The sequence below is a fragment of the Drosophila willistoni genome, unplaced genomic scaffold (genome assembly GCF_018902025.1).
Source record: "Drosophila willistoni isolate 14030-0811.24 unplaced genomic scaffold, UCI_dwil_1.1 Seg531, whole genome shotgun sequence".
NCBI lineage: Eukaryota > Metazoa > Arthropoda > Insecta > Diptera > Drosophilidae > Drosophila > Drosophila willistoni.
Window position 1 is genome coordinate 1,706,240 of NW_025814459.1, and position 19,537 is coordinate 1,725,776.

Here is a 19,537-nt window from a genome sequence, read left to right on the forward strand (position 1 = left end):
GACAAGCCCGCGGCCATTGTGAGGGCCAAGAGGTCTTCTTACGCCCAAATTCTCTATATGGTCACAAGGAGAATTGATGGTAATCTCGACGGGGTTAAAAACAATGTAAAGCGCACAAGAAAGACCGCCACGGCCGAGCTGCTTATAGAACTCATGCGGGATCGCCAAGCTGACAGCCAAAAACTGAGAAAAGATCTTAGACAAGTTTTAGCCCAACTGGCGTCGGTAAGGGCAGTAGGAACCGATGCATGGATCGAGATACGCAAACTCGATACCTTGGTAACAGCAGACCACATTATGGAAGCATTAAGGAAAAGATTTGGCGAAGCCACCAAAAACGTGCGAGTCAGAGGCTTACGCCATACTTTTGGTGACACGCCATTGGCCATCTTATCAATGTCAGGCTCGACTGCAGGCTCCTTGCTCAATATCGATTTAGCCGTATGTATAGGGATCTTCGTTTAAAGTTTCTTTCTTTAAACAAACTGGCCAAACAGCTGTCTAACGAGTGTGACTCTAGCGTACATTTATTGTTCCACCTTCTGAGAAGTTGCCCAAGAAATGTACCTTTGAGTTGCCTCGTAATCAGTCGCCAGCACTCTCTATTACATCGTCTCCCATTTTACTTTCGCCTACACCATCTTCTTGTCCCTCTTTATGCTCTTCTTTTCAGATTGAAGTACCCATTACAAGACCTGGTGTACCTCAATCTATCCCTCACGGGAATTCATTCATTATAAAAATGTAAAAGGACTTCTTACGAAGCTCTCTGAAACTTGGCTTAACACCTCTGTTTTGGATAATGAAATTCTTTCTAATACTTTTATTTCTTATAGGCTTGCTCGTGTTGGTCGTCGTGGCGGTGGAGTATTCATTGCTGTTAACTCGAATCTGTGTTCAAGTGTTGTGCCGATTGATCTGCCCTTATGTGTTGAGTTTATTTGCGTCGAAGTTACTTGTTCCAACTTTAGCTTATATATTTCTTGTTCATATATTCCTCCAGCTTCTGATATCATGACCTACATGCACCATACTGATGCTTTGTAAACTATTTTTAGTCGTCTTAAAGATCGTGATTTCTATATAGTTTTAGGTGATTTTAACTTGCCTATTATTTCTTGGCTGGTTGATGATAATCCATCTTTCTTAATACCTTCATCTCAATATGTTTTTCTTGATAGCCTACTTGAATGTCCGCTATATCAGTTGAATTCTTTACTTAACTCTTCTAAAAGAATCCTTGATCTTGTTTTTGTCTCGGATCCCACTGTTAGTTCTGTATCTCAAACACAGCCACTGTGAAGAGCCTGAAGATCCTTATCACCCTACCATTGAAGTTATTATTTCGTACAATTCCGTTACTAATTCATTTAATAACATCTCAGTTTCTCGTCGTAGATGATTTTCTAAAATAAATTTTAATCTTCTCAAGAACCTTATTTCTTCTTTTGATTGGTCATTTCTATTTGAATGCTGTGATATAGATTGTGCAGTGAATTTTTTCTACTCTGCTCTTAATTCTCTAATTGATAAATAAATGCGTTCCTTATGTGAATGTCTCTACCGTCTCCAGCGCGCCAGTCTGGTTCACACGTAGGCTCTCTAATCTCCGTAACATTAAATCGAGATATTTTAAAACATTTAAAAAAAACTGGTTCGCGACTTGACTATGCAAATTACTGTATAGCCAAATCTCAATTTTGTCTTTTAAACACTCAATGCTACAATAATTATATCGTTCGCTGTAAGGTTGAATTTTATAAGAACCCCAAAAGATTTTACAACTTTGTTAATTCCAAAAGACGGATCCCACACCCTATCCCTTTTCAATCCCACATTTGAATTGTATGTTTTTTCATAGTATTACTGAAGACTGTATTATCTCTAGTTTGTCATCTATGACATCTTCCTTCGTTCCCGGTCCTGATAATATAAGTAGTTGCATTCTTAAAATGTGTTCGATATCCTTATCTAAGCCTATATCTCGGTTACTCTTTATATCGAGTGAGACTTGTAGCTTTCCCGATATTTGGAAGGAGTCTTTTATTACTCCGCTTTTTAAAAAGGGTAGCAAATCGGATGTTTCTAACTACCGTGGCATTGCCAAACTTTCGGCAATTATTACGTCTTCCCTTCAACACCTATCCAGATCCACTATTTCTCCTTGTCAGCATGGATTCATGAAAGGTCGTTCGTCGCTTACTAACCTTTTAGCATTGAGTACCCTTGTACACCATGGCTTCCGTAAAAAGTGTCAAACTGATGTTATTTATACTGACTTTAGTAAGGCTTTCGATACGGTTGATCATTCTATGCTTCTCGCGAAACTTAACATCATGGGTTTTTCCCCGAAAATATTGGCTTGGTTAAAGTCGTATCTTATTGGCAGAACCCAAAAGGTGCCTTTTCGTTCCTCGATATCTAAAACTGTTCGAGTTACGTCAGGTGTACCCCAAGGCAGTCATCTGGGCCCACTGTTATTTACACTGTTTATAAATGATTTGCCTTTGGCCTTGGCTCATTCACGCGTGCTCATGTTTGCGGATGACGTCAAGATTTGTTATTCCTATATTCCGTTCTGTGATTGGTGCCACGTTAATAAATTACACCTTAATGCCTCTAAGTGCTCTTTTATGACTTTCAGTCGTTTGTCTCCGTTCCTAGCTCATTACTCTATGAAGTCTGTTCTGTTAGATTGTGTACCATCGTTCAAAGACTTAGGCCTTATGTTTGACACAAAACTTTCATTTAATGTTCATATTTCTTCAATTGTCAATAGAGCATGCAGCCTTCTTGGCTTCATTAAATAATGATAATCCCTATATAACAAAGGTTTTATACACTTCGTTAGTTCGCCCTACTCCCGAATATTGCTCGCCAGTGTGGAACCGGCAATATGATGTTCACCACCGTAGTATTGAATCGGTACAGAAGCAATTTCTTAAGTTTGCGTTACGCGGTCTTAATTGGGACCCGAGTCTTCGCCTACCTTCTTATTCTGACAGACTTCTTCTTATTATTCTTCCTTCACTTTACAACCGTAGGCTCGTTTTTGGCATTCTCTTTCTCCATAAACTAGTCAACGGCGAAGTCATTTCTACTAATTTACTAGATACGCTATATTTTTGTGTTCCCTCACGTCGGACCAGAAACTTTTTTCCTATTCACCTTAGTAGATCTCTGACTAACTACTCTCTTTACGAACCTTTTCGTGTTCTTTGCCAATCTTTTAACAACCTTTCTCACCTAATTTCTCCTCATCTTTATGTCACTTCTCTTCGCGCTATACTTTTAATCATCTACAGCGAAACCAATGAAAATATTCTGGACTTGGATTGGCTGCAACTCATCCCTGACCACATTGGCTGTGACTCGGGGCATAGCTGGCACCTTATGCAAATAAAACACCTCCACCGGGTCGGGGATGTTTAGTTGTGTATATAGCTAAGCTATCTTCTTCAATTAATTACTATCTGTCTTTAGCTTAAGCTTTTTCGTCGACTGCTATGTTAGTTGACGTAAATAAATAAATAAATAAATAAAAAATAAAAAAACGCTTGTAGATGCCATATTAGCAGCCTGTGAGGCCAGCATGGTAGTCCGTAGATGTCGCAAGAAACAAAAGGCCTCGGTCTATTGGTGGAATGCATCTATAGATGAGGAGAGGAAGAGGTGCCTCCTCAACGCAAAAAGGCCCGCGACTCCCAATGAATCCCAAATGAAACACATTGTGGAGACTCTGTTTCCAAATACCTCATCTATATCGCCAAGACCCACTCGTATCGCTGCTACTCGAGATGTCTGTGATATAAGCCCCGATGAAATACTAACAATTGCCGCAAGCTTGCATGACCAACAGGCTCCAGGTCCGGATGCGATTGCAAACAAGGTGCTAAAACTGGCGGCCCGTCTCCAGCCTGGAAGGTTTGCAAAAGTGTTCAATAAATGCATGCATGATGGCATTTTCCCAGACATTTGGAAACTACAGAACCTGGTGCTTCTGCCCAAGCCGAACATGCCAGCCGAGGACCCGTCAGCATACAAGCCGATCTACCTTCTCGACTCGGCCTCGAAATTTTTTGAAAAACTAATGGTGCAGAGAGTTGAGTTCGCCGTTTAAGCAGCCTGCGACCCTACGACAATACAAACGGTAGTTGACATAGCCAGTAATGCCATCGAGGGGCAGCGATGGTGGCAAGAAGGAATACTGCTTAGTCACCACATTAGATGTGAGAAACGCCTTCAACACCGCAAGCTGGAGTCGGATCATAAGCTCTCTTCGGGAGTTTCGGGTACCAGAATACCTATTTCACATATGGGCGTCTTGTTGCCTAAGTTTCAAGCAACACCTGAAGCATGCGGCAGAAATTATATCGTAGAGGGCTCGTATCCACATACAGATTGGGAGCCATACAAGTGTGTCAAGGTTTTCGAACAATTTCCGACGAGGCTGCGTTGGTCATGACCCCTATCGATCTTTTGGTGAAGGCAAACCAGCGTATGGATGCGAGCCTGGAGAACTGGCTTTCGAAAAGGTACGGCGAAATTACGGTCGAGTTAACACAACTGCTAAGTGGCAATGGGCTCATACCACGAAAGCAGTCCAGAATGTATGCTCTGCCAAACAGGCGTAGTAGAGGATGCTGAACACGTGTTTTTTTCATGCCCGCGAGAACAACATCAACATAATGTGAGTCAACCAAGAAAAATAGTCTGCGGCGTGCACATTTGCAAAGAAAGCAAAATGAAGAGGCAACGAAACGCTTGAGGGGCATGAGACCCGCTTTTCTAGCCTGCGAAGCAATGTTAAATTGGCACCTACAATTTTTATCTTAATACTGTTCCTCTTCCACTTCTATTTCTTCCGCACTATTGTCTTCTACACTTCGCCAACATTGTTACACTCCTTCTTTCTTAAATAAATTAAAATAGAAAAAAAAACGCAGACTCAACGCTACATGGACTCTAAGTGTGTGCGTGCCGTGGTTCGCTCAGGCAATGAGGGAAGAAGAAAAAAAATTGTAGTAAAAAGAATAATGATTTAAATGTTTTGTTTGTGTATTTATGAATTGAGTTGCAGGAAAAGAATTTTGAACATGTAAAAATATAATTGCCAAGGACTGCAAGGGTATATAAACTTTGGCAACAGAAAACTGGATGATGAGGTCCTGCCTAGGTTTTGCGTTTACCCATGATTACACATGGTCTTTGCTCATTTTACATTTCAAATATCAAAGAAAGTAGCTTCGGCTTTGCAGAACTTTGTATACACTTGCATTCCTTTTCCATAATATTGGTACATGTTACAAACTCTTCTTCTGTAACTCAACTCATCACTGCACAGACAAAACATTCCAAATATCATTTCAATTTATTTTTCTTCTTCTTTCCCATACTGCATGCTTCGATTGACACGCATACACATACAGTTTATGCAGCGTTCCCTCATCTATGTTTTTTCGATAACTATGTGATATAGTGGTCCGATCCTGACAATTTTCATACTTTATCTGCTCCGGGCAGATAGCTTAAATATCAAGTTTCATCCCGATAGCTCTTGAGAAGGCGGAATGAAGTTGATTTGCACAGACGGACGGACGGACGGACGGACATGGCTATATCGACACAGCTTCTCATGCTGATCAAGAAAATATATAATTTATGGGGTCGGAAACGTCTTCTTGCAGAGGCAAGGGTATAAAAATTATAGCTTATATACCGATAGAGCGATTTAAATATTTAAAAAGCATTTGATAAATAATTTCTTAAGCTTTCAAATGAATTAATAGATTAATAGAATTAATTAATAGAAATATTCAAGGTCAAATAAAAAGGAATTTTTTTATTGTTTTAAACGACTGTATAACATTTTTTAATGTTTTAATTTGATTTTTAAACATAAATAAATTTTTAAGAAGCTAACATCGTCTATGCCGAAGTTAATATACCCTTGCAGTTTTTGGCAATAATACTTTTAAGTGCTTTAAATTGTTTTTGTGTTCCAAAGCCTTCAAGGCTCTATCTCTTTTAATTTCGCTAATCCTTCCCTTTCTTTCATCTTGTTTGCAAGCCGATTGTATGTGTACACGTATACAAATGCAGTTTATATAGCTTTGTAGGTTTCGAGCAATTACGAAGTAGGGTGCTCATTAGCAAATAAAAGATACTCCCAGTCCTTCACCGTTTTTTCATATTGCACTTAATGGTTAAGTGGTCCGATCCGGATGATTTTCATATTCACCCAGGTTAAACATAGATTAAATACCAAGTTTCATAGCTTTTAAGTTGGCAGAGTAAAACGAATTCGCACCGACGGACATGGTTATATTGTCTCCTTCTCTACGTTACAAACATATAAGAAAATATAAGAAACACTTTTTCGGCGATTTTTTGGTTAGTTTTGAGCATTTGCTATTGAAGTCTGATTTTCATCAAAATAATCATTAATATTTAATATCAAAAAATTTTAATTTTAGTTGCAATTATTCAAATTCTTTCCTGACCACACGCAATATTTAAATAACCTAGTGTATGTAGTGTTGAGTTGACCCTTGCTAGTTCTATTCCTTGTTAGTTTCATATCAGTTCAGTTTTAAAGTTGCAAATTTTTGTGAATTCCCATTTATTCGTACATAATACAAATACACAACTTTGAGTTCCTCAGTTCCGGAAAATGTAAAATTAAGAAGTTTAACATTTAAATATGAACCAAACGCAATTTTTTTTTCAAAGAAAGTATGTTTATTTGAGTTACTCAAAAAATGTTAGAACAGATTTAATCTGGATAAAAAGAGGCCGAGTTGTGACTCACCTCAAGAAATTCACTGAAACTGAGAAAATGTGAAAGGAACGTCAGAACAATTGTGATTAAATGATTTATTTATTATTAAGGCCTTCAGTGGCAAAAATAATGAAAAACACCAAGGAAAATGGCCTTCGTTGGCGCTTTTCAAATGAACTGGACGCTTGCACACATTGCAATTGATCAAGTTGGCTGCGGTCAATTTCTGCGGCAACAGCTTTAGGCAAATGATGCAAAAATCTGTTTTTTCATCAAATGGTGGTGATGTTGGTTTGACGCGCTTGGACGCTCGTGATGGTGTTGCTCGCTTGGTGTTGCCCGGTGTTGATCTCTTCGTTGTTGCCTTCTTCGGCGTTGGCTTTTTAGCTCCTTTGGCTGCTTTGTTGCTGCCTTTTCCTTCAAAACAGCACGATTTTCGGAAGTGGTCGGCTCAGCACTTTGCATCGGCTTTCGTCCACGATTCAAAGGCTTTTTTGAAACAGCGGCTTGAAGAGGACCAATCTCTTCCAAAACCGATGAACTGCTGGTCACCAATGACATTAGTGATAGGGATTGTGAGGTAGAGGTTCCGGATGTTAGCACCTCTTTTCAGCGTCCTATATCCATGGTATAGTTCAAAACGATACGTCGCTGGTCATCTTCGGCATCAAAAGCAACTTGTTCCTCATTTTGTGCAAAAGTTTGAACCAAATCGGCGCCTGTGAAGATGCGTTTTGACAACTGTTTCATGCGCTTTTCGAAACACTTTGGTATACGGTACGATGTCGGATGTTTACGCAACCCCCCAAAATTTATACATGAGCGCGAGGTCAGAGCGCGAAGATTTCAGAAAGTTACGTTTCTCAAAAGTTCTTATCGATCGTTAATAATCGTGTTTAAACAATTAGATCCATTAACCCTTTCGACCCCAGCGTTTGCCTGTGGGCAACATCAGCTGTTTAATAGCGTACGGTTTGCTCTTCTTTGGTTTTTGTCTCCTCATTCGCAGTGATAACAGTGTTTTAAGCTGCACGTGCATCGAAGAAAAATTTCATGTGAAAATTATTAGGGTTTTGAAAGTAACGGCTTTACATATCTAAAACATATATTATATACAAAGTATATATGCAATATATTTAGGTATAGACTTAAATTGACGGATCTGAAGTTAGATTTTATAATCATAAATAAATAATTAGGTGAGTCATTTTTAAAGTTTAATGTTGCTTACAAGCAACTTTCTGTAGCCCCCGAACCGGTGGACGTGGTGACTTAGCATTTTGACCTTAATTTTTCTAAAAAAAAAAAATGTTTATTCCACAAGGAAAAACTTGGGGTCGAAAGTTTTAAAATCAAGAGTTAGGTATAATTTATAATGACAATTTTTTTTTCCTTATATCATAAATATTGTTACTTAATCAGTGTTTTTACCAAATGGAACATTCCCGAACCTTCCTGCTAGTTTGTGAAAGATGTATTACTACAAAGGTTGGTTGCTTAGATGAGAGTGAGCTCAATTTATTTTAACATAAGCTTAACTAGGGTTGCCACATGTACAGCACAGAATTGCCATATTAACACTTTCCCACAATTCAGGGTTCTACTACTTATTTAATCCAAGCAACGCTGTACATTTTAAATGCTCAGCTATCATTTCGGTTGTTGGACAGTATTCTAGATTAATTAAATTCTCTTCAAATGAGTTTCTTATATGGTGGTACTTCACATCAAAATGTTTGCTTCTAGCATGATAGACAGGGTTTTTTACAAGATGTAAAGCACCAACATTATCGCCATGTAAGGTTATACAATCAAGCTTTAAATACAATTTCATCCCATTTATCAGTTTTCTTATAAATAGCCTCTTTTGCAGCATTGGAAAGCGCCATATATTCTGCCTAGGTAATGCTTAGAGCCACAGACTTTTGCTTCCTTCCTTCTTCTTTGAAACAACTTGACCCTCCACGATATTGTTAGGTTCATCTATTAATTCATCCAGCACCATTGTAATTTCAGAGCTCTCTCTAATTCTTGGTTAACAGTTCTCAATGAAATATACATCTCTGCTTATTTTGACATCGCCAGTTTTCTTATCGTATAAACGATAATCTTATAAAGATTCCGAATATCCGACCATAACATACTCTCTTTCCCTTTCTTAGAATTTTTTCCTTGGTACCTTTTCTAGTGACACTGCGACGCATCCAAATACTTTTAAGTGCATAACCACAGGCTTGTGTCCAGTACACACTTCAAACGGCGTTTTGCCTTTAACTGATTTTGTTGGTGATCTATTTCTTAGATATGCAGCACAAACTATCCCCTCTGCCCAGAAGCTTTCTTTTAAACCTGCACTATTCAGCATAACTCTTGTCATTTCCACGAGTGTTCGGTTGCAGCGTTCTGCTACCCCATTTTGCTATGGAGTGTAGGGAACTGTAAGCTGTCTCTTTATACCATTAACCTTCAGATAATCATTTAATTCTTTATTGACATACTCCGTCCCATTATCACTCCTTATGGATTTCACTTATACTTCATGGGATAGACATGAATATATCAACTCAAATCATCGATCATTGTCATTAAATATTTGGAACCACCATTTGATTTCTTATTCATAGGCCCACATACATCACTATGAATTAATTCCAGCAACTTCGTAGCTCTAGCTTGCGATTTTTCAAACGGCTTTACATGACGCTTGTTTTTTCATATAATCTATCTAGATTTTCCCCAGTAATGCTTGATGTCAAACCACGAACCATTTCTTTGCTCTGCAGCTCACGCAAACTTTGCACATTTCAATGACCATATATGCGATTTTTCGAGCTCATCGGAGGCTTTGGAAACACACAGTCTCTCTTGATTTTTAGTTTCACACAGAAACAATCCCGATAACTCAATCATCGATATCGATCCGATTGTTAGTGGCAACGCCAGCAAAAGATCGTTGTCCCATTTATTCTTCCAATATTCGAATCTTCCGCTGTTTTTAACGCTGTTTCTGGCATTGTTTTCTTGATCTTCTTTCATCGCGCATTTTGCCGCGAATGGGCACATTTAAAGCCTGTCTGTTTTGCAAAGTTCGTTATGCCGAGAAAAAAATACACGAATCTTGAGCACTCAATACTTTCACACTATTTTTTAGTGAATACACTTAAGGGGGGGTATAGTTAATTCATGCAAAAATCTGTAATTTTTAAAAAAATTTTCAGTTTAATTTTTGTTTGGCCGTGTGATAATACAAAATTAAGACAATATGTCTAAAAATTGTCATGCAAAAATATTGAAAATTGAATGAGATTTAGGCAATCTCCGGCGGGACCTCGAAAAAAAGTGGTTTGTGGTGAACATCGTAGCACGTCACAGAATCATCGGATTTAAAAAAAATTGCATTAGTTGAAGGACAAAATTCCCCAGGTAACGCTGTCGAGTTTTTATTTTTAATTTTTTTTTTTTGTTTTTTTGATTTGTAAAGGAACTTGAAAGTTAAAAACCCCGTTTTTAGCTCAAAAAACCGAGGTATTTGTTGTTAAAAAATACTAAATTAAAAAAAAAAAAAAAACTCGACAGCGTTACTTGAAGAATTTAGTGAAGAAGTACTGTGTAAAGTTTCAAAACGATTCGACCAGTAGATTTTGCAGGATCGTGTTCACCGACTTTGAAAATTGCAACTTTTCAGGAGAGCGTTTTAAAGTTTTGGACATTCAAAAATCTAGTATAAAGCGGTCGGCCGACCTCCGATCAACTGCCCATAACTTCAGAAATTTTACTCGGATCGATCTAAAATTTTAACACACTATTCTTAAAATTTTGTGGGTTCAGAGAAAAAAAAAAAAAAATTTTAAAATTAAATACTATAGCTCCCCCTAACTTAACACTGAGGCACATAACCTGTTGGTTTGTGAGAAGTGTAGTACTACAACGTTTGGTTGCTTAGATGAGAGTGAAAAATTTTGGTACTTTGAAAAAATTCAAAATAACTTTTTCGCACGACTTTCAACACGACGTTTGGTACGAGTATATACAATGCGATTATTAACGTTGGTGGCTGTCCAAAAACTGCAGAGCGTCTAACAAACACGCATGTCAAAAATATTTAAGAATGTCACAACTGGGCCTGAGTCAAAGCCGGTTCCCTACACAATTTCAAAAATCTTTTGATCATGAAAATAATGATTTTATCCAGGCAAAAGCATTGTAAATTCGGAATTGGACATTAAGAGCTTGGTTGGATTATTGCGACTATTGTGGTCCCTCCGTACATATCCAAACTCCTTCCAGGATTTTTCATGCCATGATATAGTGGCCAAATCAGTATGATTTGCATATATCAACGTTCAAGATTCAACCCAATAGCTTTTAAATTAGCGTGAAGTTGATTTGCACCGCTGCACAGACCGACATGGCATCGGCACAGCTACTCATGCAGATGAATATATAGTGGACCCTCTTAACAAATACAATATATTCCAGCATCTTTTTTATTAAGCGAATCGTTCGTTAAGCTAAACCAATAGTGCTTGTCCCAAATGAATCAATGTAAAATTAATTAAACCAAGTTTGTTAAATAATAAAATTTTTATTACATGTTTCAATTTGAACTGTTATTCAAAGAAAATAACATAAAATGCTTCAAAACTTTTAAAAAACAAAAAATTCGCCAATATGCATATTTTAAGATAAGCTTTTACTGAAAGTAAAATGCATTTTTTACCACACTTTACAAAACTCAATATGTATATGTAATCCGGGGCGTTAAGTTTCTAATCTACCAAAGGGAATGGTGGTAACGCGCTTGAGATAAGCTCTCAATTTTGAGTAGTTATCTATTTTGTAATCTTTGCTTTACGCGTGCATTCCCTTTTGTCCTAAACAACATAGCACACACTGGTATTTTCGGGCGCTGTTCAGTTCCGTGTCGTCAACCTGTACAAAAACAAAAGCAATGATAGTAGAACTGCTTGCTTGCATCAACTCCCCCCTGGGCAAGACTGTCTGTAAGTGGTCACACAAGAAGGGCAACAAAATTCTTTTTGACCTGAATTTTTGTTTTTCTTTATATATTCTTTACCGAACAGCGTAAAATAAATATAATTCATAGTAGAGAATTGTGATTATGACCCTCCGATTAGAAATAAGCTAATTGATTATAACAGAATGTTCTCAAAACTCCTGCTGATATTTGTGCTAAAAGCCGCTCACAATTGCAAGAAGCTAATCAACACGACAACATCACATCAGCTCAACAACAACGAATGCAACTAGCATTGATAGACAAGATTGTCTGCCTAATGCTAATAAAGTAGAAACTCTCAGCTAAAGCCCTAATGCTAATAAAGTAGAAGCTGCTGAAAATGTGCTCGATTCCCAAAAACAGAGTAGTTGTTTAAGAATAAACATCGTGTCCATCTGAAGCGGCTTCACCAAATCAGATGCACTAAAGAAAATATAATACAACTGTACTTTGGCACAAACAACTAACCTAGCATATGACTAGAATTACAATCAGCCACACGCGTTGTGGAAAAAACACTTGTATTTGTAAACTAACCCAAACGATCACAACGGCAGGATGTCAAGTGGCCGACGCCGTGCCTAAAATAATAATAATTTTTCAACCCCCGAATACGTAGGTGTGAGTCGTACTAGAATAAGATCTCCTTAAGAACAATTGTTACCTCCTAGAGCCTAAAATTTCCTATATAAACTCCGTACTTTTGTAAATAAAATCAGTTCATATTTTGAATTCAACGAATAAAGATCGGGTTATTTTCCTTCTCTCCGGGATGCCCTATTCATTTTGGTCCTTCGGGCCGGATGGATCATGTTTGGTCCTTCGATAAGAAAGAACTCTGTAGTTTTCCCCCACCAGTGGTAAGAGACTCAGAGGTTCTATCAGCTCCTTAAGAGTTTGAGATCTTATGCAAGTGTAAATGCTAAGACCAGCTAAAGGTAGCAAAATAAATAACTCTTGTTTTCCCCCACCAGTGGTAAGAGACAGAGTATAAAATTAAAGCAAAATATTATTGCTTAATAAATAAAAAATGCGTACGTCTGAATTAAAAGGCAGTTTGGCTAGTGGAGCAACTGTAGTATCTTCAGCGGCGGGAGAGTTTTAACCGATCTTAAAGGCAGTTTGGCTAGTGGAGCAACTGTAGTAATTTCGGCAGTCGGAGTATTTTGGTGTTTGGCGTTTTCGAAGCCGTAATATGGAAAGTATAACAGAAATATTGAGTGTGTATGTACACTAATATCGTTGTAAACGCTGTATGTAGTTGCAAGTAGGCAACAAAGATCAGCAGCAGAGCAATGAAACAGTTGCAATTAGGCAACAAACCACGTTAGCAGCAGACCAACAACATAGTTGCAGAGACGAAAAGGATGGTGCCAGGTGGCCGCAGGAGCAGATCGGAGAGGCGAGCGGAGTCCGAACGAGTTTAAGGAGAGGCGAGCGGAGGCAAAGCATGGTTTTCTAACAAGTTAAAGGTCGCTTAAATCAAAAACTAACTACATACTATAAAAATAAATTCCAAAACGCCCCATTTGGCGGCCCCTCGCAGAATGTTTAAGAATAAACACCGTGTCCATCTGAAGCGGCTTCACCAAATCAGATGCACTAAAGAAAATATAATACAACTGTACTTTTGTCACAAACAACTAACCTAGCATATGACTAGAATTACAATCAGCCACACATGTTGTGGGAACAAACACTTGTAATTGTAAACTAACCCAAACGATCACAACGGCAGGATGTCAAGTGGCCGACGCCGTGCCTATAATAATAATAATTTTTCAACCCCCGAATGCGTGGGTGTGAGTCGTACTAGAATAAGATCTCCTTAAGAACAATTGTTACCTCCTAGAGCCGAAGATTTCCTATATAAACTCCGTACTTTTGTAAATAAAATCAGTTCATATTTTGAATTCAACGAATGAAGATTGGGTTATTTTCCTTCTCTCCGGGAATCCCTATTCAGTAGTAGTAGTGAGAAAAAATAAAAACAGAACTCTTTCACACATATCCAAATCAAAGCGGGCGAGTGGACGGGTTATGACCTCGACCGTTACTACAAGTCAACACGCAAACTTTACTAACAGATATGCCATTATTTACACAGACATTGACAGTGCTGAGCAAGAAAGTTTGAGCCCGATGGACAAAGCAACTAATATTGCCCAGGTGTCGCAAAATTAGAGACCAAACACTAGTAATCAGCTAAAGGGCCCTTCGAAACCCCTGCAAATTGTTGTCAAAGCCAGCAATGTAATTGATTTATTTGAATTTATAAAGAAAGTTTAAAAATATCGGTAAATTTTTGGACACGGGTAGACAAACATGTTTTTCTGTGTATTTTCACTCGCTATTCAATTCTGTTACCCGTTTCCCGCCATCAAATCTGTAAATCTGTGTTATTGCTTCATTATTTAGTTCAAATTGATGGCTGATTCGTGTCCAGCACCAAAAATTACTTCAAAATGTTGTTACCGGCTTGGGTCCAAAACCTTGTAATGTAAACCTGCGTTATCTTTCCTTCAAGTAAGTCCGCTTAAAAGAATGAACTTTGCGAAAAATATAGGTTACCCAATATCAATATTTCTAGTCCACTGGAATATACCAATGACGTTTGGTTCATTGTGTATGGTATATAATTGTTGTTAAGATACTATTTATCTATGGATTCAGCGCTTAAATAAATTATAAAAAAAAAATCCGGTGCGTTCGTTAACCAAGGGTCCACTGTATATACGGAAACGTCTTATCTTGTACAAACATCTTACAAATTTTCTTGAAGATTGTCACTAAATCATTAAATTCATTCGGTGATTTGTTTTTAACTATTCGTAACTTTCTTAAGATGGATTAGACCCATGACTAATATTAAATTAATTCTTTTCCGGGATATAACAATTTTATTTTAGAACATATTTTATATTTAAGGGAAATACCTTTCAAAACAGCGATCTACATTATCAGACATCAGAAGAAGCATGCATAATTGCTCCAGGGCAATTAACTGCATATCTCTCTCATCTCCTTGCCCCATGGACAACCATTCCAACAACGTCTCAGGATCGACATCACCCATCTGTTATAAGAAATAAACAAAAAATGCGGTTAAGTTTTATAGGAACCAAACAAAAACTGTGGGTAGGTATTCGTATTCTTTCATACGAATTTATTTATAATGAAGTAAGTAAGTAGTCTCGCCGACTTCAATTTACCATGCACCAAAGTGGATAAAATATTGTAAGTTGCGAAACCAACTGCACACACATCGACAAAATAACCGAACTCGACACCTTTACAAGTTGGTACATCCGATAATTTAATTTTTTTATCTTAATTTATTAATTTTACATAAAATTTTAAGAACTTTTGTAAAATCACAAAGTAATTTTTAAAATAATTAACACTTGACTAACAAGGGGAACTTTAGGAATTTTAGATATATTGTAGAACAGCCAGTTAGTCAAAAACAGCTTCTGCTCTCTGACGTGACGGTCGTGTTTTTTATAGCTCCTGAGTTTTTATCAATATTGTTTTTTTCTTTCAATTTTCAATTGTGCTTAGTTCGTTTACGCTTTCATCGGTGTGTTTTGCCAAATTAACTAGTTTTTTTTTGTGATTAGTGTTTGGTGCATTTTTTTTTTATCTTCTTCTTTGTTTTTTCTATTCTCTCGTCATTGCTTTTGCAGTTGCTCCCCTCATCGCCCCGATTATACCATGAGTGATAGTTTTTTTTTTTTTCTGTGCTTGTGCTTCTCTCCCGCGTAATCACTCTTGTAGCGCCGCCTCTCAAAGCTTGGATAACTGTTCTTGCACTCTTTCTTGTGCTGTGCACTCTAGCTGTCTCTTTGTTTTATTTGTATTTATTGCTTTTTTATCGATAATTATCTTATTGCTATGTATTTAAATTTTCTATATATTTTTGCCTTGTGTTTCTTTTGGCTTTTCAATGGCTTGTTGTCTACCTTGTTGTTGGCTTTGCGATTATCTTATTCACTTAAAATGTGCTGGCCTCAATGGCCGCGACTACGACAAATTTTCTGGTTTGTCTGTGTCTAAGCATGAGCTTGGCTTAATGCGCTGGACTTGCCCATCTTGTGCCAGCCAGCAGCTTGATTTTAGCCGTATGTATAGGGATCTTCGTTTAAAGTTTCTTCCTTTAAACAAACTGGCCAAGCAGCTGTCTAACGAGTGTGACTCTAGCGTACATTTAATGTCGCAATTCAAGTTTGTTCCACCTTCTGAGAAGTTGCCAAGGAAATGTACCCTTGAGTTGCCTCGTAAGCAGTCGCCAGCACTCTCTATTACATCGTCTCCCATTTCACTTTCGCTTACACCATCTTCTTGTCCCTCTTTATGCTCTTCTTTTCAGATTGAAGTACCCATTACAAGCCCTGGTGTACCTCATTCTATCCCTCACGGGAACTCTGATCAATCACAGGATCATGCTAGCTCTCAATCACTTGCGGATCCCAATGCTCCTCCGCCTCCACTAATTGTAGTGCCAGATACCAGATACCAGATACTTCTGAGTCGTCTGTGGCAGCTTACATTGGTAATATATGCCCTGCTAAGGTTTTAATTCAAAATTTTAAATTTTCTAGGCCTCACGAAATATTATCTTTCAAAATTACAGCAGCAAATAAGTATTTCTCAGCTATGGTTGACACTAATTTCTGGCCAGAGGGCCTAGTTTCCTAGGACTTTATTTCTTATAGGCTTGATCGTGTTGGTCGTCGTGGCGGTGGAGTAATCATTACTGTTAACTCGAATCTGTGTTCAAGTGTTGTGCCGATTGACCAAGTTACATGTTCCAACTTTAGCTTATATATTTCTTGTTCATATATTCCTCGAGCTTCTTATATCATGACCTGCATGCACCATGCTGATGCGTTGCAAACCATTTTTAGTCGTCTTAAAGATCGTGAATTCCTTATAGCCTTCGGTGATTTTAACTTGCCTAATATTTCTTGGATTTCTTTCTTAATTCTTTAGTCTAACAATAAGCATGTTTTTCTTCATAGCCTACTTAAATGTCCGCTATATCAGTTGAATTCTTTACTTAACGTTCCTTAACATTAATTAGAGATATTTTAAAAGTTTTAAAAAAAACTGGTTCGCGACTTGACTATGCAAATTATTGTGTAGCGAAATCTCAATTCTGTCTCTTAAATACTCAATGCTACAATAGTTATATCGTGCGCTGTAAGGTTGAATTCTAAAAGATTTTATAGCTTTGTTAATTCTAAACGATCCTCTAATTAACTACCTTTCACCTTCAAACTTAATGACCAGACAGACTTAAACCGTGGCATTGTCAAACTTTCCGCAATACCTAAGCTGTTTGAGAAAAGTATTACGTCTTCCATTCAACACCTATCCAAATTCATGTCTATTTCTGGTTAACAGCATGGCTTCAAGGTCGTTACCAACCTTTTACAATTGAGTACCGTTGTACACTATGGCTTTTGCAAAAGTGTCAAACTGATGTTATTTGTACCGACTTTAGTAAGGCTTGATTCGTGCTTTTTATGAAACTTAACATTGTGGTCTTTTCCTCGAAACTGTTGGCTTGGTTAAAATCGTAGCTTATTGGCAGAACCCAAAAGGTGTCCTTTCGTTCCTCGATATCTAAAACTGTTTGAGTTACCTCAGGCATCTCCCAAGGCAGTCATCTGGGCCCACTGTTATTCAACCTGTTTATAAATGATTTGCCCTTGGGGGTTGGGTTTTAAAGCCCAAAAAAGGCACATTCCCAAACAAATTTTTTTTTTGAAAATATGAATAATCAGGGACTATTTGCTTTATATACATGTTGAAAATTGACATCTGAAGTTTCATTGCTAAACTTTGAATTCTATATATATACAGAAAAAAGCAATAGTAGTGGCATCACCCATTTTATAAATATCGTTGAAAGTTATGTTATCAGGGTTAGACTGAGTTTTTTTGGTATGCAAAATTATTATTTGGACTGATAATAAATAATTATTACAAACAAAAAAAACCATTCCATTTTGATTTTTCGAAAATAATGAAGGTTTTGTGTCAATGGTGCCAAATTGAGGCGAGCAAAATAATAGTAGCACATATTTTGAAGAGCACAAAATTTTTAAGTATAGAATTTTATTGCAGGGAAATATTAGCCTATTCATAATTATTGGCATGTCCATTGTTCCCCAGTAGGGCTGCGTAGCGACGCGGCATGGAATCTATTAGTTTCTGGCACCTTTCTGGTGTTATGGCCTTTCATGTACGCTATATAGCAGTCCAAATACCTCTCCCTTCGTTGGACTACAAATTTTCGATCGTGCTCAGATCGGGCGACTGTGAGGGGCACTTCATTAAATCAAGTTCTGCATTATCGATACAAGCTTTTGCCACTTTCCTTGTTTGTTTCGGGTCTTGTTAAAAGACCCAACAAAGTGATATCTTCACGTCGGCATATGGTACCACCAATTCCCCAATAATTTTAACGTACTTATACATGTTTGTCTATGACGCTTTCTATGCAGCATATAGGTCCAACCCCGTAAAAGGAAAAACAGCCCGACACCAACTTACTCCATTCGCCATAGTTTAATAGTCTTGTAGTCCGTGTTTTTCGGTCGACGAATATACAGCCTAGATCCCCTCCCTCCAAACATCACAATTATGTTCTTCTGTGAGAGAAGCGGAACTCTCCAAGGGCTGCGAGCGTTCAAGTTATTAAGTGTTAACTCTCGCCGAACTGCCCAAACACTGGCCGGCACTTAAAGCTCTTCCTGGATCGCCACAGCAGATGCGAACGGATTGGGCGAGATTTTAAGATTTCGGCCACGTCTTTATGCTATTTTTTCACGTTTGCAGTTGGAGAGCACTTAAAAATTTCTCTGACTGCTCTGTAAGTTTTGAACTCAGCTATAAGGTTTCTGATCTGAATCTTATCAAAAGATATGTGCTTACCCAGGCCCATTTAAGTCTGCAAATTGGAATACTTTAATGAAAATTCTATAGCGAACATTTAACACATAATATAGAGTAAAAAAAACCAACCTTCTAGCAATAGTTTAAGTTTCCTGCAAAGAAAGATCCTTCACTACTATTATATTGCTCGCTCTAAATTTGGCAATTAGGCTTAAAAATGAAGTAGCAAAGAGGTAAGTCACCAAGTGAGGTTGCAATGTTATGGACAAATGTTAGACATTGCTGATAACCGTACTTGGAGGGATTAAATATGTAGATCAGAATATTATCTTTCAAGTTATAGTAATAAATATCGGCAAGTGTTATGCGCTACTATTTTATTGCTCCCAACTCTATAAAAAAAAGGGTTTGCGGTGAGCACAATACTGGGTTACAGGATCATCCAAACGAAAAAAGTTAAATTGCTTCTAAAAGCTAAAATATATCTGCTGGTAATGACAAAGCGTTTTTTCGAAAATTGTTTTTATTTATGGCACGGTTTTTAAGTAAAAGTTTCGGCCAATTATTTGACTTATTTTTAATTCTTAAACAAAAAAAAAATAAATAAATAAAACGCTTCGTCACGACCTGCTTAGTCATTTGTAGAATTTTTGTGAAAACGATCGGTCAAGTGGGTTTTCAGCTAGAGTGCTCACCGACTTGGAAAATACTGTTCGGCAGAAAATCGACTTAAATTTTTTTAGACTCAAACAGCTTCATTAAAGGCTAATCAGTTGAAGCGCTATGTCTTTGACTGTTTTATTGCGATTTACTTAAAATTTTCATCCAACATT

General features: G+C 37.5%; 1 protein-coding gene across 1 annotated transcript in view; it reads right to left on the minus strand.

The window, feature by feature from the left end:
- The window catches only part of LOC6653305 (E3 ubiquitin-protein ligase Ufd4), a 79,008-nt gene that overhangs the window by 39,328 nt on the left and 20,143 nt on the right, over positions 1 to 19,537 (minus strand). The window contains exon 2 of the mRNA XM_002075644.4: positions 14,738 to 14,877. Within this exon, the coding sequence (XP_002075680.2) occupies positions 14,738 to 14,877 (140 nt within the window). The remainder of the gene's footprint in view (positions 1 to 14,737; positions 14,878 to 19,537) is intronic.